Source organism: Aegilops tauschii, chromosome 2 (assembly GCF_002575655.3).
Source record: "Aegilops tauschii subsp. strangulata cultivar AL8/78 chromosome 2, Aet v6.0, whole genome shotgun sequence".
NCBI lineage: Eukaryota > Viridiplantae > Streptophyta > Magnoliopsida > Poales > Poaceae > Aegilops > Aegilops tauschii.
In genome coordinates, this window is record NC_053036.3 from 477,582,511 (window position 1) to 477,604,595 (window position 22,085).

At 47.5% G+C, this 22,085-nt stretch overlaps 2 protein-coding genes across 4 annotated transcripts; both read left to right on the forward strand.

Annotated features, from left to right (window-relative positions):
- Positions 1-4,203: 4,203 nt before the first annotated feature.
- LOC109732118 (granule-bound starch synthase 1b, chloroplastic/amyloplastic) lies at positions 4,204-9,187 on the forward strand. Of its 3 annotated transcripts, none has more exons than XM_020291316.4 (14): positions 4,204-4,508; positions 5,894-6,222; positions 6,345-6,425; positions 6,505-6,603; positions 6,704-6,793; positions 7,071-7,134; positions 7,229-7,329; positions 7,438-7,547; positions 7,627-7,873; positions 7,959-8,135; positions 8,233-8,424; positions 8,519-8,605; positions 8,687-8,815; positions 8,917-9,187. In XM_020291316.4, exons 2-14 carry the CDS (start codon positions 5,917-5,919, stop codon positions 9,031-9,033), a joined length of 1,800 nt encoding a protein of 599 aa, XP_020146905.1. In that variant the 5' UTR covers positions 4,204-4,508; positions 5,894-5,916; the 3' UTR covers positions 9,034-9,187. The 3 variants fall into 3 exon arrangements, with proteins under 3 accessions (XP_020146905.1, XP_073364939.1, XP_073364940.1); XM_073508838.1 differs by having other exon boundaries at positions 4,376-4,508; positions 5,069-6,222; XM_073508839.1 differs by having other exon boundaries at positions 4,453-4,861; positions 4,904-6,222.
- Positions 9,188-15,261: 6,074 nt separating this feature from the next.
- LOC109732119 (uncharacterized) lies at positions 15,262-17,107 on the forward strand. The gene has a single exon (XM_020291319.4). The coding sequence runs from the start codon at positions 15,545-15,547 to the stop codon at positions 16,910-16,912; it is 1,368 nt and encodes a 455-aa protein (XP_020146908.1). The 5' UTR covers positions 15,262-15,544; the 3' UTR covers positions 16,913-17,107.
- The last annotated feature ends 4,978 nt before the right edge of the window (positions 17,108-22,085 follow it).

A 22,085-nucleotide genomic window follows, 5' to 3' on the forward strand; every position in this document is an offset into this window, starting at 1 on the left:
CTCTCACACGGTAAGACACTGATCTCACGCACTGCATCACTAGCTCAACCCAGGTGGGAGTGAAGCCCATTGTGAGCATCATACGTTCCAAAAATGCCCACTCCACCCGATCATACGCCTTGCTCATGTCAAGTTTCACCGCCACCAAGCCTTGTCTTCCCCCCTTCTTTTTATGCATCAGATGGGTAATCTCATAAGCTAGCAGCACATTATCCGTGATCAGGCTCCCTTGGACAAAGGCTGATTGAGATGGGGATATCAAATCCGGAAGGATCCTCTTTAGACGGTTTGCAAGAACCTTGGAAATGAGCTTGAACAGCACATTGCATAGGCTGATGGGGTGATATTGTGTGAGAGCTTCTGGGGTCTTCACCTTCGGTATAAGCACAATGGTGGTTTCATTCCACCCCGGGGGCATCGTTCCTCCATTCAGCACCCCCAGAACCTCCTCTTGTACCTTGGCCCCCACCTTGTACCAGAACTTCTTATAGAAGAGCGCAGGCATGCCGTCCGGTCCCGGGGCTTTCAGGTCACCCATGGACTCCAAAGCTTCCTTCACTTCCTCCCCGGTAAACGGTTTGGACAGCATATCATTCATATCATTGGTAACCGAAGCCGGAACATGACGGAAGATGTCGTCATTTAGGTGCCCTGCAGAGGATATGAACAAACTTTTGTAGTAGTTAGTAATAAAAGGCCCTAAATCTTCCTTCCTCTCCACTACACTTCCATCCTTCCTCTTCAATCTCCCAATAGTATTAATCCTTCTTCGTTCTGAAGCATGGGCGTGAAAGAAACTGGAATTGCGATCTCCGTATTTAAGCCAATTGACATGTGCCCGTTGCTGCCAGTACAGATTGTATTGATCTTCCAAACGGCCAAGTCTGTATCGGAGCATGTGTTCCCTTGAGATCTGCTGCTGATTTAGGGTTCCTCTCCTACATCTCTCTAGCTCCCTCTTCACTGATTTTATTCTGTGCTTCAACTCTCCCAAAACCTCCCTGTCCCACTTCAGCAGACTCGCCCCCACTCGTTTTAGAGCCTCCTCCACTGTACCTCCCTCCGCTTCAAACACCGTGTTCCATGCCGCCTCAACTATCTCCATACAACCCTCTTCTTGCAGCCACCTCACCTCAAAACGGAAACACTTGGGCCCCTCACCACCCACGTCAATAGGAGTCTGTGTGTTCAATTCTGCGATGACAGGCCGGTGGTCCGAATGACGGGGGTCTCCATTTATGATCTTATGTAGGGGAAACAAGCATCTCCAATTTCCATTTGCGACCGCCCTGTCCAGCCTCTCCCGAGTGTACCCCTCCGCCACCGTCCAATTGTTCCTCCAAGTGAATGGATCACCAACGAAGCCCAAGTCTTCGAGCTCACAATGCTCCAAGGTTTTCCGAAAAGCCTCCATGCACCCTGGGGCCCGAGCCGGCCCGCCCTCCTTCTCCCCCGCAAACAGTACCTCATTGAAGTCACCCATGCAAAGCCATGGCAAATTATTCTGTCCATGCAGGGTCCTTAGAAGCTTCCATGTCTTCTCCTTCTCGCCCGGTCTCGACTCCCCATACACCCCAGTGAGTCTCCACTTAGTACCATTCTCCCGCACCACATCCGCATCAATGTGATATCTCCCTTTCCATCTCAGGTTAACCTCCACCCCTCTCCTCCAGAAGAGGGCAAGTCCCCCACTACGACCAACGCAGTCTACTCCCACCATGTGCACCAAGTTCAAACGCCACCGCAAGAAATCCACCTCCTTCTCAGTCATTTTAGTTTCCGAGGGGAAGAGGATATCGGGAGCTTCCGCCCTCTGCAGCTCCAGAAGGCTACGAACTGCACGTGGGTTCCTAAGCCCACGACAGTTCCAAGCTATTATCTTCATTGCGACCCGCAGGGCTGTTCCGACAGCCCCACTTCACAAGTGTTGGGAATGTTCTCCCCGGTTTTGTACTTCTTAGTGTCACTGGTTACGTCCACATCACCTTCCACCTCACCCCCTACGCTTTGTGCTCAGAATCACACCCAGTGGAGCACTATCAGCCATGTCCTTCCTTCTCTCCTTCCTTCTAAACCTCGAGCCTTCCTTCTTATTGCCTCCATTCCCCTTGCCTCCGTTGAAATCACCTTCCTCCCGGACCGGTTCTGCAACATCATCCTGCCCCGTCAATTCCTTCCTCCCCTTCCCCTTCTCAGAAACTTTAGGAGGCAACCTTTGGGCCTGTGCACCCCCTCAATCACACTGCTCTCCCCCTGATGCTTTTGCTCTCCCACAGACCCTCTACTCTCATAAGTTAGATGCTTCAGAGCTACTGTTCCCTTTGCAATCTCTCGTCCAGATTTGGCTGGGGCCTCAACTTGCATTGGATCACCCTTCTTCTTCATAGGGCTCGTCACTTCAGCCTCGCGGTTTTCCAACTCTGTCAACTGGTGCCCCACCACCGATTTGTCCTTGCGCCAATTATCACTATCGCTTCCCGAACGGCCCCCTGAGTGCCCCCAGCTACGGCTTTTGCCACCCCCACTGCTTCGACCCTCCGGCTTGCCCCTGCCATCACTCCAACTACCTCTACTAGTCTCACTCGAGCTTCTAGGGATGAAAGCCTTCAGCCACGGACCGAACTGCTTGCTCTCTCCCTTCTTTAGCTTGTAGGAGCACTCTTTGTCCACATGATCAAGCATACCACAAGTGTAACAGAAATCCGGGAGGAACTCATACTCAAATCTGCACCATTTCTCCTCCTCCTTCCTCTCCTGCTCCCTCTCAGTTATTTCATCATTCTCTTGTGCCTTGCCGCCATCCTTTTCCAGAACAAAACGTCGCATAATAGGTTTAGTGATGTCCATGCGAACTTTCACCCTCAGGAACTTGCCAACCGCCATCCCATCGGAGCCTGCATCGACCTCCAAGGCCTCCCCCACAATATCTCCAATCGCGAGCCCCGCCTCCCGACACATCATTCCCAAAGGCAGATCAAAGACACGTACCCAGATCGGAACTGTCATAAACTTATAGTCCTTGGTGCTCTTTGCCGGATCAAAATCCTCCACCACCAGGAGGGGATTATTGAACATCCATGGACCCTCATCGAGGGCTTTCCTCTTCCCAGAATGTTGGTGGAACGTGAACATGAAAACATTGTCTCAAAGATCTTTGCAATCTAGACCTCTCAGTGGACACCAGATCCTGCCCAGAGAGTTTATCATACCTTCAGCGTAGGCTGGTTTATCTGACAGCAGCTTAGCCAGGGCTTGCGGTTCCACGATCCCAGCCTTACCCCCTCCCGTCCATGCAATCTTCCTCCCCTTACTCTCCAGATCAGGCAACTTCAAACTCTTCATCAAACCTTCCACACGATCCATCAGAAACAAAGCCAAACTAGGAATGACAGCCAAGACCGAAACTAGGGTTAGGGGTGGTGTACGACGGCGCGCCCTAGTAACACACCGAAGGCCTGAGGGTGGGGGTGGATTGGGATGCGGGGTGTAGATTGGCAGCGCGAGAAAGCAATGGAAACCCTCGAGCACCTCAATGGGATCTGTGAGAGGTGCGGCGGCGACGGGAGCGGCGCAACCTAGGCGATCGCCACGGAATCGCCACACCAGAGAACCTAACCGTCACGCAAGGGACGGACCGTATGGTTTTTTTTGCTTGAATCTCCTCTAATTCCAATAAGTATTCTATTAGTTCCTCCAGCTCTTTCTTTTTCTCCTCATTATCCGCATTCATCGGCCCCGGACAATTACTTTTTCCACAACCTGACCGAAGGACCCCAACCGGAAACATGTTTGTTGTCGTTTCCTTTAGTCCTTCCCTTTCCCCGGACGAGACTTGCCTGCTCCCTTCCCATGCTCCCATCCGTGCTCCCGCATACGTGGCTTGATTTGATTGGAAGAAAATAAGGCCCGGCCCCACCCCCTGAAAATCAGGGGGGAGATGATTAGATTAGAAAAGAAAAAAAAACAACCATAAAATAAAGTGGAAACACGGATGGGAGCATGGAGAGGGAGCAGGCAAGCCGGATCCCCTTTCCCCGGCCCCAACGAACCGACGGTTCGCACCCCCGGCACGAGGAAAACCACGAGCCCTGCGCCCTCTCGCCCCTGCCCCACCATCGAGAAACTGACGGCTCCCGTGCCGCCTCCCAATCCCCACGCGGGGGCCCGGCGCTTCATCATCGCGATTCACGCTCCCGTCTCGGCACATCCGCCTCCTCCCGAACCGAGCCCGACGCACGCAACGCGCCGGTGCCGGTACGGTGGCGGTGCCCCGCCCCGGTTTGTCGCCGCGCGTGCCGTGGGCCATGTGGCACTGGCGCACGGGAGCCAGCCGCTACCCGTGCGACACCTCCCCCTCCCCCTCCCCGGCGCAGGAAGGATATTTCCTGCCGCTCACCGCCCGCCGAACACTTCTGCTTCTACTTCTACTTGAGCGGAGCCTGCTGCGTTCCCACGGCCACCAGCCACTACGCCTGCTCCGCGGTTCCATCAGCGCCTAGCTCCAAAAGGTACGCATTGCGCTCTATTTTCTCCCGCTCCCACGGCCACGGTCCTCTGTGTTCCCAACCAGAACGCAACTCTCTGGGCCGTTTGATTTTGATTTCGGAATGGGGGTTTCCAAGTATTCATGGTTCTGGGTTCCGACCTGTGTTCCCAACCATGGAGTTTTCCTGTCAATCTGTGCAGTAGGGAGGGACTCGGTACTTGTTTCCTTACTGCATTCCCCTTGAGGTTTGGAAACCTGGCATGCGTAGTAGTAGTTCATCTTCACCGATCCGACATGCTCCAGGTCCTACGACCTTAGTTTCTGACAGTGCTCGAAAATGTGCACCGTCTTCATACGGAGTTTGTTACTCCCTCAGTGTAGTGTAAAAAACGCTCTTATATTATGGGACGGAGGGAGTATATCACTGAGGGTGTTATACTGCTATGGAAGCCCACTAGTGACCAGTATTAATGTTCTATTCTTTTGTACTAGGCAGTCATTTAGGTTCTTCTGGAGTAGTACAAGTTTTTTTTTCATCTCACCTCGGATGCCCTCGTGATTTTGTTATTTTTACCATGTCAGGATGTGTTGTGATGTACTGCTCTTCACCAGGCAGATTTCTTGACTTAGCGTTTGAATTTGAGTACACTGCTATTTGATTTTGAAAGGAATAAAAATCCGGGTGGTGGTGTTACTGGGTCCGTGAAACATTGTACCTCAGGCTTGCACATGAAAGTGTGTTGCTACGATACCGACATTTATTACTTACATTGCATGGGTTGCGCACCAAATTACTCAATCAAAATTCATTTAGATATCTATATCTGTAATATGGTTGCTCCCTATTTGTACTGTATTTGACGTATCACATTGTTAAACACTCGATGTGCACATTGGGAACAGACCAGTGTCCTGGTTATAGGGAGGCTGTTTAGCCTCCCTGTTGTTCTATACCAACGGCTGGTTTCGGTGCCCTTTCGTTCCTTGAATGCTACGGCTCCTGGACAATTGATAAGAAAAATAAAAGCCCGCACATTGTCTTCAAGAACTCATCGACAAGGCATTGGTTTCTTTCGAAACAGCATGCACAATTATCGACTAGAACATATCCTTAATGGAACTTCCTTTTTGCCTTTTAACCTTGCAGTTGTAGCACTAACAATAATATCCCACACACGCCTGAATGATAATTGGTCTGTTCAGGGTATGCAAGCAGTTAGCACATTCATGTGCCACCTCTTAGTACTCTTTTATTTGAGAAAATGACATATATATTTGTGGCATTGTAAATACTGGTTACCAGCATAGTAGTGCTGCTTTACATTGAGAATATAAGGTAGAATTTCCATCTTTCTCTGAAGAAGAAGTTCATCATGACCCCCTCTCTATCATATGCCATTCTGATAGGTCGTCATTGAGAGGCTGCACCAATGGGTTCCATTCCTACTTATTGTTCTTATCAAACAAACAGTGTTGGTTCACTGAAACTGTCACCTCACATCCAATTCCAGCAATCTTGTAACAATGGAGTTATGTTTGTATCCATGCGGAATAAGACACAGCTGGCCAAAAGAAGAGCCACAAATTATGGAACTCATCCTAATTCTAGTAGGACTCCTGCACCTATCGTATGTTCAACTGGAATGCCCATAATTTTCGTTGCCACTGAAGTGCACCCATGGTGCAAAACTGGAGGCCTTGGTGATGTCGTAGGAGGATTGCCCCCAGCTCTGGCTGTAAGTATTCCTTGTCACGTACTGTTAATTCTGAATCACATTTTTTTTACTGAGACTGCACTTTTATCACCCTCTGTCTGTTGTACTATCTTTGGTGTGATGCACAACTCATTTCTTCATAGGCAATGGGGCACCGGGTTATGACGATAGCTCCTCGCTATGATCAGTACAAGGATACATGGGATACAAATGTTCTTGTTGAGGTATATGTTTTTAGTTGATTTGTTGGGTGTTGTTATTTAGCTCGCATTTAACTTATACCAAACAATTTTGCTTCTTTAGGTAATTGTTGGTGACAGAACAGAAACAGTGCGCTTTTTTCACTGCTACAAAAGGGGAGTTGATCGTGTTTTTGTTGATCATCCTATGTTTCTTGAGAAGGTCTGTTATAAGTTTTAACCACTTTCTTCATGCCCAATGAACAATATATACATTTATCTTAACCTTGCAATGTTCCACTTGAACCATAATAATACTTCAGGTATGGGGCAAAACTGGATCAAAATTGTACGGGCCTACCACTGGAACAGACTTCCGAGATAACCAGTTACGGTTCTGCCTTTTGTGCCTTGTAAGTATCCTGTTTAGTTCGAATTTCATGTGACTAGCACCTCACTTATGTAATTTACAATCCATTTCAATGCTGTGGCCTGTTGCATAAGCTGCGTTCAGCCCCTCAAATAATAAAATTACCAACCCTTGTTTTTAGCTGAATTAATGGCGTGTGTTGGTAGCATTGAAGCGCCTAAATGAGTCTTAACGATTACCGAGGGTAGTACATTCACATCAATTGAGTTTTTTTACTTGATATGTTTGTGGAACTTCTTCCAATCTGATATCACTTTTAGGCTGCATTGGAGGCTCCGAGGGTTCTTAATCTCAATAATTCTGAATACTTCTCTGGACCATATGGTAGGTTTATGTATTAGATGATTAGATCAACTATTATGGTTAAATGTTTTCTCTTTAACTAAATAAATAACAAACATTCACACTCTTTCACCAGGAGAAAATGTTGTCTTCGTTGCAAATGACTGGCACACTGCAGTTTTGCCATGCTATTTGAAGAGCATGTATAAGCAAAATGGAATTTATGAGAATGCCAAGGTACACCACTTCCTTCCTTTTGTTGACAACTAGGGAATATGCATCATAGGTTTTATGCTCCACAGATTTTTCTATACTTGTTTTGATCAGTGAATAGTTGTCCTGTAGGTTGCTTTCTGCATTCACAATATCGCCTATCAGGGCAGATTTCCCAGAGCGGACTTCGAACTTCTTAATTTACCTGAAAGTTTCATGCCGTCATTTGATTTTGTTGATGGGTATGAACCTCCATGTTTTATTGTTTTATTATGTTGTACTGGTTTATTTGAAATTGACATATGCCATAATTGTGCGCAGGCATGTTAAGCCAGTAGTAGGGAGAAAGATTAACTGGATGAAGGCAGGGATCACTGAGTGTGACGTGGTCCTTACAGTTAGTCCACATTATGTCAAAGAACTCACTTCTGGCCCAGAGAAAGGTGTTGAGTTGGATGGCGTCCTTCGTGCAAAGCCTCTTGAAACTGGAATTGTAAATGGAATGGATGTTGTTGATTGGAATCCAGCAACAGATAAGTACATCAGTGTCAAATACAATGCAACAACGGTAAGGCTTCAGTGGGAGGTTTCTCCTCTTTTGCCAGTTATTACCACATATGGATAATTCAGTACTTACAGAGAGCATTTTTTAGGTGGCAGAAGCAAGAGCTCTCAATAAAGAAATACTGCAAGCTGAAGTTGGATTGCCTGTGGACTCTAGCATACCTGTTATAGTTTTCATTGGACGTCTTGAAGAACAGAAAGGGTCAGACATACTAATTGCAGCCATACCGGAGTTTCTCGAGGAGAATGTTCAGATAATTGTTCTCGTATGTTTATTTTGAAAGAGAATTCTAATGCACTCATACGGCATGGCAGGAGATAGTAGATGATTGTTGCTTAGGTAAATTGAGTTGTGTTTTTCAGGGCACAGGGAAGAAGAAAATGGAGGAGGAACTGATGCTGCTAGAAGCGAAGTACCCACAGAATGCCAGAGGCATAGCAAAATTCAATGTCCCATTGGCGCACATGATGTTCGCCGGGGCTGATTTCATCATTGTTCCAAGTAGGTTTGAGCCATGTGGCCTCATCCAATTGCAAGGGATGAGATATGGAGTGGTAAGTGTTCCGACTCGATCAATTAGACGGTAAATTTGACCGCACAAGTATTAATCGTCCCAATTGACACAGTCCTTGACATTACATTTTACAGATTCCCATCTGTTCATCCACCGGAGGACTTGTTGACACGGTGAGGGAGGGTGTCACCGGATTCCACATGGGTTCGTTCAATGTCGAGGTAAAGAACAATAACTTGGTCTAAGTATTTGCTCGCAAATGTCGATGCATTGATGATTGATAGCGATCTGTCCTCTTGTAGTTTGAAACCGTCGATCCAGCAGATGTCGCGGCAGTCGCTTCGAATGTCACACGAGCTCTGAAACAGTACAAAACACCGTCGTTCCACGCAATGGTTCGGAATTGCATGGCACAGGACCTATCTTGGAAGGTGGGCAGAACTATGAATTAAGTTCCTATTTACCCTTAACATGAATGAATTTCTTGTCTGTCTTGACAAGGATAAATTGATCCTCTCTTCGTGTGATCCAGGGACCGGCAAAGAAGTGGGAGGAGGCACTTCTTGGCCTAGGAGTCGAGGGAAGTCAGCTGGGCATCGAGGGCGAGGAGATCGCTCCACTTGCGAAACAGAATGTGGCCACTCCCTGAAATCTCCAAATATTAGGGAGAGTGTTCTAAGATTCGACAAAATAATGAGGTTGCTAAAGATGAAGCTGTATTCATCTAGGCTTTGCCATTTCTCTACTACTCCATGTGTAACATACTACCACCTGAATTTCAACAAGACAAGTATGCATCCTTATGTAGGTCGTGGGATCTAGGTTCGTCAAGTAGTGGTCCATCTGGCTAGCAGGTACCGCCAGCTTGTAGTATCTAGAAGAGGGGTGATAGGTTCGTGGCTTTGTGCCATTTGCCTCCGTTGTGCCAAATCAAGAACAGAAGGGCCCTAGCTGTGAGTGTGGGTAAAGTATATAGGTTAAGTCGTTATCTGGAAGAATCTACTACGAAAAGATGCACGCAACCGGCAATACGTTATGCCAACAACCAATCCACAATTTAAAAACAAGGTTCTTATCATGATTGTCGTTTTACTGTCTCAAAAAAAAAAACTTACTTAAATCAGCTAGACTGCATCCTCTCCGCCACCCCCTATCACTAGTTAGCTAGAAATGACAACGACTCACATAAGAAGACACGCAAAGCTAGCCTAGCTTATTTAGAACTCGGGAAGAAGATATAATTTTTACTTGTGCTAATCCGCTGGCATGAACCATTCACATGGTGCGATTGTTCTCTTGACTATTAGAAATATAAATCTAGATTCCAGCAGCCCAGCTAACGTTTTCAGCTGTATATATAGAATTGACGAACAAGCATAGACCAGGGACCAAATGTGGCGATAACTCTATTATACATGCCTTGGTGACTATTTCTTCAAATTCCTTGTGTTTTTGCAGCTGACACCCACTGTCTAGGTAGCGCAACCGTGAGCGTCTGAGGCTTATGTTGGATTCGCAACATGCCACTGCTCGACGCCTCTCCTCGCTGCAGGCTCCCTGACTATGTGGCCACTTGGTAGTCTTTTTATTTATTTCTCTTGCTTTTTGTGTGTTTGTGTTGATGCCTCAGCAGACTATTTTATTTCGTCGCACTTGAACTCGTTCCATGGACGCGGTGTTGGCTTTATTTATAAAGCGAGGCGAAAACCTATTTCAAGGATGCACACATACTATTGCTAATGCAATACAATGCATCAAGTCGGATGAAGTACCAACACTTCGCTGAGGGAGACATTAGACAATCAAGTAACCGTATGTACGTCATTGCACATTCTTCATTTTGCATGATGTTTGAAGGTTTTGGTACTGTTGAATAGTATCTGCTTCTTTCCATCACTTCGTACTTTTTGATAAATTAATTAGTGCATGAATCAATATGGTGTCGGATACAAGAGGTATTGAGTTCAGGACCCTGCCATCTAAGGATTGAAGGAGCCTAAACATGAGAGAAAGTGTTCAAATATATTACCCACCTCTCCATCAGTCAAACTTTAACTCATTGGGTCTTTATTGAAAAAATGTATTCAATGGTATTTTAGGTAATAGATCTTCATACTCTGTTTTTGGCGAAATAAAAAGGCATGCCGTTAAATTAATAAGCGGTTACATTCCCCAAAGAGGGCAAATTACAACAAAGCCACATATCACACGTGCCACTTGGTCACTCAGGGATATGGCATGTAAGAGGCCACGCATCGAAGGACATCGGAAGGCATCGACGAACCCCTCTCCACCATGTAGCTTCGCCACTGACAAACACCACCAAACTGGGTTATCCCCCTTTCAAAGGAAAAAAACCACCACCATACAAGACACGTAGCCACCATCTGGAGATGAATGTGAAGGCCGGCTTCTTAGTACTGGGCGAAAGAAAATTTTCCAAGATTTCTCTTGAACAAGGGGAAATAGCGGTCGCCAACGTGAAATATCCTGTACAAGAACATGCATTGGAGATTTGAATTTTGACACATTCTGTACTCCTTCGGCTTCGGTTCGCATAGAACAGAATCAGATTCCCATAAAAAAAGGAAGTATGTAAGTAGCTGCTTCAACAACTTGTCATACACACATATACAACTTATATGTGCATGCTCTAGAAATATTAAGATTTAATTACTTTGAAAAAACTACAACTTAAACATATGGAGGTTGATGTATACACTTTTTACTTCCTCCGTTTAGGTGTAAGTGATTCTAGGTTTGTTCTAACTTCTAAGTCATGGTATTTTGTTAAACTTTGACTAAGTTTATCAGAAAATATACCAACATCTACAAACATCTTTATTGTGTAAATTCCTTTTGTCAAATACAGCATCATCACTACAAAGTCCCGTGGACCAATAGAGACCACAACCCAACCAAAAAGAGGATCCAGCCCCGTTGACACACCCTCAGGTAATAAATATGTTAACCACTATAAAGACGATACAAATAGTGAGATGCTGAAGTATCTGCTTGACGTCATATGCATGTAGTAGACTAGTATTACAAGAAATATCGTCCCGTAGTTTGCAAGTGAGGGATTCCCTACACGATAGGCCAGCCTAGACAGATGGATATACGATGGTGTGCTAGTGCTAACACGCTCGTACATTTCTTAACTACGAAGTCAAAAGACCTCCTTGTTGGTCTCGACAAGTACCATATCCCACCGGCAGCCAATGGCAACGCGCCACGTAAGGCTACACCTATGATCGTGGGGTGCAAAGTGGCGCCACGTATCGACCCGCACTAGCCATGGCTCGATCGGTACAGTCGTGCCTTCGGCGCGTGGGTGGGGTTGACCTCGGCCGAAAGTCTCCGCGCGCGCCACCGCATGGCAGCCAGGGTCAGCGCCGGGCTAGATATAGATGGCCAAAAGCCCGCACGGAAGCTAGCGCGCCTTGAGAGCGACCATGCACCTGGTCTGGCCGATCGGATCCACCATGGCATGGATCGGTCGATGACTGGGTCCGGTGCGCCATGGCTAGCTGTTGTTGTACGTACGTACGCGTCGGCGGGTGGGCGGTGCGTGGGTGGGGTTGGGCGGCTCCGCCTCCACCGTCACCTACGACCTTGGCAGCCGCCGGCCGGCCAGGCCGGTTGGATGCATGGGCCCCCGCGCACATATAGTAGATTTCCGTGGTAAGTTCGTGACGCTGACGCCGTGGCCGTCATCTTGTTGGGTCCGTGGCTCTGTGCCGTTGCTGTCGAAAGGGACGGCCATTGCACCGATCGGGTTAGGTGGCCCGGCCGGGACGTACGAACTCGCGCACGCGTGCCGCAGATGCGCCCAGAAAGAGGGCCCAAACCAACGGCCGCTTGGACGCCTTTCCTCTTGGCATCCTCTTTCCGGGAGAATCTGGTACGGTATTATTGCGACCCGACTATACGTTGCCTCTAGCTTCATGTATAGATCGACGATGGCCTCAAAATAAAAATCTTCACCGATCGATAGTTGCCCTCTCACTCTGAGGACAACGGGCGTAATCAACGACGATCGAACCATCTGGATCCAACCAGCCAACTACAAACGGGATGCCTTCCCTTCCTCGACCAGCTGCTAGCTTAATTAGCTAGCGATGCCGTGAGATATATGATCGCGACATTTCATGTATACTAGATCATGATGTATCTAGTATCCATCTCTCTTCTCCATGTGTTTTTCTCTTCGCCATGACGAGGGCAGATCAACCAACACTTGATTCAATGCTTCGACATACGTACATACATACATATATAGACACATACTTTTAAGCTTATTATGCAGTTACACATAATTAACGCCGAATGCCATACGTAAGTCCCATATATACCTAGGCACCGATCGAATTAGTTGCCATCTAATTACGCAGTTCTGACGCATGCACAGCAGGCTGCAGCACATGCGAGCGAACGAGGCGATTAATCATGAGAAGGAACAGGCGTGCTCATCCATGTCGAATGGTCGATGGCCCCGGCAGAGCAAATCACGTTGCCAGAGGGCCTAATTAAGCTGCCCTAACCGTACGGCCCTACTAATCTATGCCTCAAAGCCTATCGCTTGCCTTAAGTATTCGGGGAGATAAGCTAAAATACAGTTCTAACAACAAGCCGCGATGGGTTCAGTTAATCGACTCCCCCTTCTGGCATGCAGGTCGCGCCTACTACGTGCCAAGGGGCGGGAGCACGCGTGGACGAATCTGTAGTAGACCGGGCTGGCATGTCATTAACAAACCTAATCGCTTCCGTAGGCCACCTCACCTGCTGCATAATTGTGCGCCTTGTTTATTAACCCGGTCGCTAAACATCGCATCGCAAAACTGCTAATGGCAATACAATTATTGCGAGCGTGATCGTATTGGTTGGAAACTCCAGAACCTTTTAGAAGAGAAAAACTGTCACTGACTTGGGGAGATTGGAGTGCAAGGAAAGCAATGTGAGGGGAGTGTCAATCTAGCGATGTCTCGTCGTCATTTTCTCATTGTCTCTGGGTCAGTAGTAGTACCGCCCACGCAGCCATTGACAGCAACATAATGCCCCAATTAATCCTCTTCACGAGAGTTATTTTCCAAGGTGGAGGAAAACCCAGGATCGACTGATTCATACAATCATATGCTCCCACCAGCTCAAAATATAATCCATGCTAGATTTGTTTTAAGTTAAATTTCATAAAGAGTGACCAAAGTTCATAAAATAAAAATTTATAATATCAAATGTATAAGACTTAAAATATATTTCATGATAAATCTAATGGTAATGATTTCATAGTGAGATCTTGACAAACTTTTGTACAAACCTTGTCAGAGCTTACAAAGTTTGACTTAAGACAAAACTAATTATGCACTAAAATTTTGACATAGATGGAATATTATTTATCTGGTAATGTTATCTGGCAAACTTTAGCTAGGAAGGGGGTGGCAAGCGAACGCCTTTTTCTAGCAGTTTTAGTTGCAACACGATCAAACAGTGTTAGTTTTAAAAACAAAATGTCTTTCTCTGAAGAAACTATCATGCTGTCCTGAAGAAACTGCCACCCAGCTACAACTAAAACTATCATCTAAACATTCACAAATGCCCCCCCCCCCCCCCCCCCGCGCGCGCGCGCGAATGTTCGCCAGCTAAGAGGATCCTACTTATCATGTAAAACAATAACAAGCATTGATACCAGACAAATCTACTTACGAAAGTAAAGAAAAAAATGCAGCTATCCACAATTTACCCGCCTCATTGCAACATCTCCATACCACAAAACCCTTAGCATGGACTATAATCCGTCGGTCGAGTGAGATGTGACCTAACAACAGGTGCATGACTCTAAGACAATGCCTTCAAGAAGAAATCGCCACTTGCATGCTATTGTTGGATGGTCCAACCAGCAAGTTAGACTAGGTGCTATCGCCCCCGAAGCAGTTTCATCCCAAGAGAATACAACCACGATGTTAACCGCAAGTGGTGTGATCCACTTCTCTATCGGTCTACTCACATAGAACTTGCCGACCAAAGAAGAAATCGTTGGAAAATCTTATCACTACCACACTATATCATCTTGTCAATGATTGTTGTGCATGCCATGCATGGTAGCACATCATAACATCTGCCACCAGATACATCTCCTCGGATGCCATGGCCTGTAAGGGCCGAATAATATCCGGCCTCAACGACATTCCCCGGTGGTGGCGAGGGAGAGGAGCACTGCTTCACCCAAAGGCTCCAGCCTACCCGTGGCATTGAGCTACCGCCAGGCGCACCTCCACACTAGCAGCTGTAGAGCACACCCGACCCCGATCGACGTGCAGGGTGTCGGATCCGCGTGCTCTCATCACCACACCATCAAACACAAACCATCATCGCTTCCGATGACCGTCCGACCATCGTATCAACAAGAGAGGAAATCCGTGACACCTTCAGTGCATGGCCCATTGTCATAACAGTGCTAGCCGGTGGTAGTGGTGAAGAGGGAGAGAGAGGAAGAAGGCTAGCGGCGCTAGGGTTCCCCCTTGCATCGCCTCAGAGGGAACACTAGCGCCGTCTCGAAGGAGGGGGTCAATTCGAGCTTTTCTCTACACGGGAGTGGAGTTACCTTTTTATAAGGGCCCCCTTAGCCGATGAACCTTTGCCGGGAAGGGTGGCATTTGCGAACGTTTTCATGGCATTTTAGTCGTGTGTGGGGTGACTGTTTTTTCAGAACAACATGATATTTTCTCGGATGAAACCTCAAAACTGTCATCCTGCCAGAAAATGTCATGTCGCTCTGAAGAAACTGTTACCCCCGACACAACTAAAACTACACAGCAAAAACGTTTGAAATGCCACCCTCTCCCGGCGAACGGCAACCAAATATAATTTCCGTTTTTTTTTTAACATGGAGTGGAGTTACCTTGGCGAGTCCATGCTCGTGGGACCCCGACCACCGACCACGATCTTTTGCCCATGGCGCGCCGTGCCGCACCATGATCCCATCGCAACGAAGCAAACACTTCACTTTTCCCTACCCTTATAAGCGTCGTTCCGGTCGCACTCGTCTCGGAATCAGAACCAAAACCCCACCACGCGCACGCTCGTTAGCTCTCTGACTCTCGCTCCCCCGCGACTACGCCGAGCGATCATTTTCCTAGCGCCGCGAGGTCTTCTCCGCGCGCATGGACGCGTCGAGCGCGAGCGGCGAGAGTGGAAGCGGAGGCGGTCGTGGGACTGGCAGGAGGTGGAAGGGGAAGGGGGTGACGCCGATACAGGCGCGGCGGCAGCAGCAGCTGGCGCCGGTCTTCGAGGACGCGTCCGCGGCATTGCTGCGCCCGCTCAGGAAGATCGGGAGGAGCCCCGACCGTCTCCACCGGACCACGTCGTCGCTCTCCACTTCCTCGTCGTCGGCCCCGGCCTCGCCTCGGTCTTTCCCCGCCTCCGACGCCGCCGCGCCTTCCGCGCGGCACATCTTCCCCTTCGCGTATGATGAGCCCTCGGCGACGACGGCGCGCGAGACCCCGCAGCTTCTCCGGCAGTACTCCAGCATGTCCCAACCAGCGTCGCCGCCAAAGCAGCCGCCTTTGCGGCACCAGCAGATGATCTCGTTCGGCGGGTCGCCTCCCTGCGCGACCCAGTCGTTCTTCATGCCAGCCGAGAGCGCGCAGCAGCAGCAGCATCTGCTGCGGTACTGGAGCGAGGCGCTGAACCTGAGCCCCCGCGGCGGCCTGGCCGGCATGCCGCCTTCGCTGTACCAGCAGCTGCTGCGGGCACCGCCCCCGCCGCAGAAACTGTACCGCGGCGTGCGGCAGCGGCACTGGGGTAAGTGGGTGGCGGAGATCCGCCTGCCACGGAATCGCACGCGGCTGTGGCTCGGCACGTTCGACACCGCAGAGGATGCCGCCATGGCGTACGACCGCGAGGCCTTCAAGCTCCGTGGCGAGAACGCGCGGCTCAACTTCCCCGATCGGTTCCTCGGGAAGGGCCGCGCAGGAGGGAGCGGCCGCACCAGCGCGGCCAGCTCCGCTGCCACCTCGGCCGCCGCCGGCACCGCTTCCTGCTCGTCGTCATCATCGTCGCCTCCGCAAACTTCTGACGAGGCGCCGGCCAACCCGCAGGAAGCTCCGCGGCAGCGGGAACAGCAGCACGCAGAATGGTCCACGCTTGAAAACCAACCACAGCATCCACCCCCAACGACTATTCCCCAGGATGGAGGCTCTCGCGACGCGGCTACGCCCTACTCGGCCGAAATGTTTCACTCGTCGGCGCCGTCCGGCGGCATGTGGGCTCAGGCCGACGAGTCATGGTTCAACGCATGGGGCCCTGGCAGCTCCTTCTGGGACTACGAGATGGACGACAGTGCTCGCAGCCTCTTCATTCACCACCCTCGCTTCTCCGGTGAGGATGCCGGCATGTCGCATCCTGGCGCACAAGAAACACCACCGGCGACGGCAGCAGCAGGGACGTCGGACACAACATGCAATGACGTTCCGGCAACCTCTTCTTCAGCTCCTCCTCCAGAAACACACCAGGCTCCAAACTTCATGTGAAAGGTCTAAACATGCATACACATTCAAAGTTCGAACACCTTGGTGATCGATCCCGAGTAGGATTAGGACAGAGATGCACGCAGGTTGCAGTTTTTAAGACAACTTCTGCGGCATCACGCACTTACACATCACAGCATCGTTTCGGAAGCCATCTGGCCACACATTTATTTCCCAATACTACTTTTCTTCTGGAAACCACAAGGGAATCCTGTACCTTGGCTGCAAATTTTTGGCCAGCTTGACGTATGGGGTGACCAGTCAATCTCTCCTCCATTTACGCATTTTAGCACATGTTGAATGTCTTAGATATTTGTTGTAGTCTTAAAAGTTTGTTTGCTGCAAATCTCATCGTTTCATACTTCTATGTGATGGCTCATATGATTTGGTATCTATGCATGTTCTATTTATCATTGTACTTTGCTTTGAAACATTCCAGCTATTAATTGTTCTGCTATGCTACTTGTAAGTTGCTTGTTCATTTTCAACCTTGGGTACATTTTCTTGGCTTTCGCGGTCAGTATCAGGCCCTTTGTGTTTGGTTAGAGTTCTGAACCAGGTACAATATGGCAGGATATGTTATTAGACTTATTAACAAATCACAAATTACCTTAAAACAACTGGTTTGTAATTGAATCATGCAAATGACTTTTAAAAAGACTAAATTCTCAAGTCGATTGTGCTACTTCTGGGTTGATCCATCGTTTGCTTATTTCCTAGGTCCTTATCACTGTTTTATAGCCCACTTCATCGAATCCCTACTAGGGCTAGTGATAAGTATTGAGCTGTCCTCATCTTTTGGTGAGAGCGATAACTCCCGATTTGGTGAAGATGGCTTTGACGACCCTTCTGCAAACATGTGAGAAATTCTGGGTTTTAGCAATAGTTATTCGAATTCAAGAGGGTTATTGACGGTGTCGGAAGCATGGCGAACCCGACCACGAAGGTCCATTCCTGCATGCAATTGAAGGACAGTAAAAGATAGTCTAAACTAGATTGGGTTTTCGAAGATGCGCATTATGGTAGGTCTCGCGACAGTCATGCCTACAAGTAAGAGTAGCATTAGTTGGAATTTATCCGGACAAAACCTGCATCTCAACCATAGGGTCGGCGTTGTATATCAAGGATACAAGGCGCGGTCAAGATGGCATCCAAGGTGGAGACCATTATGGATGTTGGAAATATGACCACTAGTAGAAAAGAGGGCTTTGGTTCAGGCCGGGTCAGCCCATTAGTCCCGGTTCAGTCCAGAACCGGGACCCATGGGGCACTGGTCCCGGTTCATGAGGCCAGGGGCCTGCCGGGCCTCGTGGGGGCATTTGTCCCGGTTCGTCTGGCTCCTTTGGTCCCGGTTGGTGGGACGAACCGGGACCAATGGGCCTCGCTTCTGGCCCACCACCATTGGTCCTGGTTGGTGGCTTGAACCGGGACCACATGCTGCCCTTTAGTCCCGGTTCATGCCACGAACCGGGACCAATGAGGTGCCTATATACACCCCTCGCCCGCGAGCAGAGCACTTGAGTGCTCTGTTTTTCTCTGGCCGGCGAGGGGAGGGCTTTGTGGTGCTCTACCTCACCTCCTATGCACATGAGGTGTTCGATGAAATGTCCAAGCCACACTAGTTAAGCTTTCTCGTCTCGAAGCTCGACCTCAAAGCTCCATTTTCCTTGAGGTTTGTCTAGATTTAGCGGCCCGTCACGTCCCATTCCCGTCTTCACCGCCGTCGATCGCCCGCGCCGATCTCGCCGCCGGCACCACCGTGGTGAGCCTCTTGTTCTTATCTTTTTTCTGAAAAAAAATTCTTACTTTAGATAGATACTTGTCTAATTTTCTTACTATTTTATTGCTTGTTATTATATAGTGCGATGGTTTTGGTATCCGCCCCCGTCGGCCCTCGTCCTGTCTATGATTCGGATATGGTATATATTATCTTTATAACTATTGGTTCATTTATTGTTTATGAAAATTATGCCGACCAACGTGACATAGATTTTATTTATCTAGGAGGTATGTGAACCGGAAATTCCAACCGACCCTATTGTCGAGAGGTTAAATTTAGTTGAAGAAGAAAACAATTTCTTGAAGGAAAAAATAAAAAAAATTGAGGAGGAGAAGATGCCGCCCGCCGCGCGCTCCTCCCTCTGTGAGCACCGCGCCTCTGCCGGCCCCACCGCCGTGCTATTTTTTTTACATTTTTTTAGATTTTCATATATGTATGTATGTATTTTTTAGATATATGTATTTTTTGATGTATGTTCATATATGTATGTATGTATTTTTTCAATTGTAATGATGTTTTAAAAATACATATATGCAAAAGTTAGATTTTTAGAAAAGTTTTATCTATATATGTTCTCTAATTTAGTACATTTTAGGTTAGTTTCATTTTTAGAAAAGTTTTATATATTTAGGAAGAAGGAATAGAAGGAAGAAGAAGGAAGAAGAAAAGGTTTTATATATGCAAAAGTTACATTTTTAGAAAAAAATTATATATCTAGCTAGGAAAGGAAGAAGAAGAAAAAGAATGAGAGGAAAAAGGAAAATAAGAAGAAGAAGAAAGGAGAAGAAGAGGAGAGGAAGAAGATGAGGAATAAATAAGAAGAAGAAAAAAGAAGAAAGAGAAGAGGAGAAGAAGACAGCCGCAGCCGCTCCGTCTGCTCTGCCGGCGTCTAGCAGTACAGCCAGAGGCGGGAGGCAATACAGATTCGGTCCTTCTCTGAAGACTCCAGAGAAGTTACCATACGAGAGGACCGAGGAGGAAACCACGAAGATCGTGCGAGCCGAAGTGACGAACTTCTTTGAAGGGGTGAAAGCAAAGAAGCATCCACCTCCGGAGGAGAAGGTAGATCCGGTGAAAGCGAAGCGCACTCTGGCTGCCCTGACAAAACCACCAAAGTCTCCGCCGAAAGGCAACTATGAGCGCATTATTGCAAAGACATTTGTCGAAGCGGAGCGGTCGGGAAGTACTGTCAGTGATCAAAGGTTAAAAGAACGACGAGCTGGGAAAAAAATTGCCCAGCTCGGCGAACAAGCGAACCAATCGTGCCCCCCCCCGCTCAAGGTGCCTAGCGACATCGTCTCTAATGATCCGAGGATGGTGGCCGGTTATAGCAATCTTGGAGATTACCTACCCGACGATGTACATTATGATTTCTTGGAGGTGGACGAACACAAATACCATTACGGGAAGCCTCTCGTCAAAGATGAAAGATCTCTAACAATGATGATGCGAAGATTACATGATTGGTACATGAAAACCTGCAGAGAGTCTGGGGGGAGGGATACTTTGATGCTGAGAGTTAAAGAGGAGCATGACCTCGTTGGAATTGAACTATTGAATGTTCCATTTGAGGAGTTCTTCCAGTTTTTCAATCAAAAGGCCCTCGATAAATCAACGGTCACTTGCTACTGTCTATAAGTAGTACTACTTCTGTCATTAAGTCTCTCTATATAGGTCAGCTCTTTCATTGCATGTATTTATAATTATCCTCACTATATTATGCAGATTGAAGATCGCCGAATTGAAGAAAAGACAAATCGGTGATATTGGATTCATTAACACAAATCTCATAGATGCAACCGAGGTTAAATATCATGCCGAAAATACTGAGGCCAACTTGCTACGATCGTTGGTAATAAATGAAAACAAAGATATAATACTCTTTCCTTACAACTTCAAGTGAGTGTTACTGTCTTGTGCATATTCGGTTTCCCTTATTAGTCTAGGTTATAGTAATGTAATTGATGACTTATGCATGCGTGCGCAGCTTCCACTATATTCTCCTAGAGATTAATCTTGAGACGAGGCCAACTTGCTACGATCGTTGGTAATAAATAAAAACAAAGATATAATACTCTTTCCTTACAACTTCAAGTGAGTGTTACTGTCTTGTGCATATTCGGTTTCCCTTATTAGTCCAGGTTATAGTAATGTAATTGATGACTTATGCATGCGTGCGCAGCTTCCACTATATTCTCCTAGAGATTAAGCTTGAGCAGGGAGTAGTAACCGTCTTAGACTCGAGACGAAAAGATCCCCAGGACTATGCGGACATGACTCAAATGCTCGAGAAGTAAGTTAAATCGATCATTATCCACCATATCAGCAACTTTGTTCATTTCCTGATATCAAGTAATTGTTTTCTTTGTCTGGCAGGGTTTGGAGAAAATTCACCAAAAAAGCTCCGGGACTGCCGAAGAAGCTGCAATTTAGACACCCGAAAGTAAGTATTATAGTAGCATGTTCCGCGCATCTCCTAGTGATTCAAGCGCTAGTTTCATCAATACCATTTAGCATGCTTGCTTATCAGTTTGATTGACCTCTATTTCTTGTAAAGTGGTTGTGGCAGGAATAAGGGAATGATTTCTGTGGATACTACGTTTGCGTGTCCATTCGCCACACGACCTGTGAGCGGGGCTACTCTAACAAACAATATGAAGTGCGTAAGCAATAATATTCACAATTTTATTTTATTACCATCATTTGTGTTGAGTTTCATTTATTCATATATATATATATATGTATTGACCCCCTTCTTCAAATTAGATCTTTCGGATGCGGGATGAACTCCTAGCACCAGATCGTATGCGAGCAATTCAAGAGGAATTGGCGGCATTCTTCCTTGACCACGTGATCGCTGAAAACGGAGAATACTATGTGGACGCTGTGTTCATATATAATTAGGAGATTATATTGTAAGAGATAATTATTGTATATATGTAGCCGGTAGTGTCGGATAGATATACGAGAACTTGTTGTTCGACCAATCTCTCGGAGAAGGAGAGGTGGTCGATATCACTTCTCTCTGTATGCATATGTTCATGACGATCTTCTGTTTCCTTCATTTTCTTACTAGCTAGCGTGTCTAGTCCTCTCTATACGTATATAGTACGTAGCGTCGACCAAGCACGGAGATAAGAGAGGACACTTCTCTCTACTAATTAGCTAGCTAACACAATATATGAAACACCTAAATTAACCCCCCAAAACCCCCAACCCCCCCCTTTAAAAAAAACAAAAACCCCAGCCCTGAAATGCTGACGCGTGGATGCCTATTGGTCCCGGTTAATGCCACCAACCGGGACCAAAGGCCCTCCTGCCTGGGCTCGCCGCACCGACCACGTGGAGCCCATCTGTCCCGGTTCGTGTAAGAACCGGGACTAAAGGGCTAGGGCA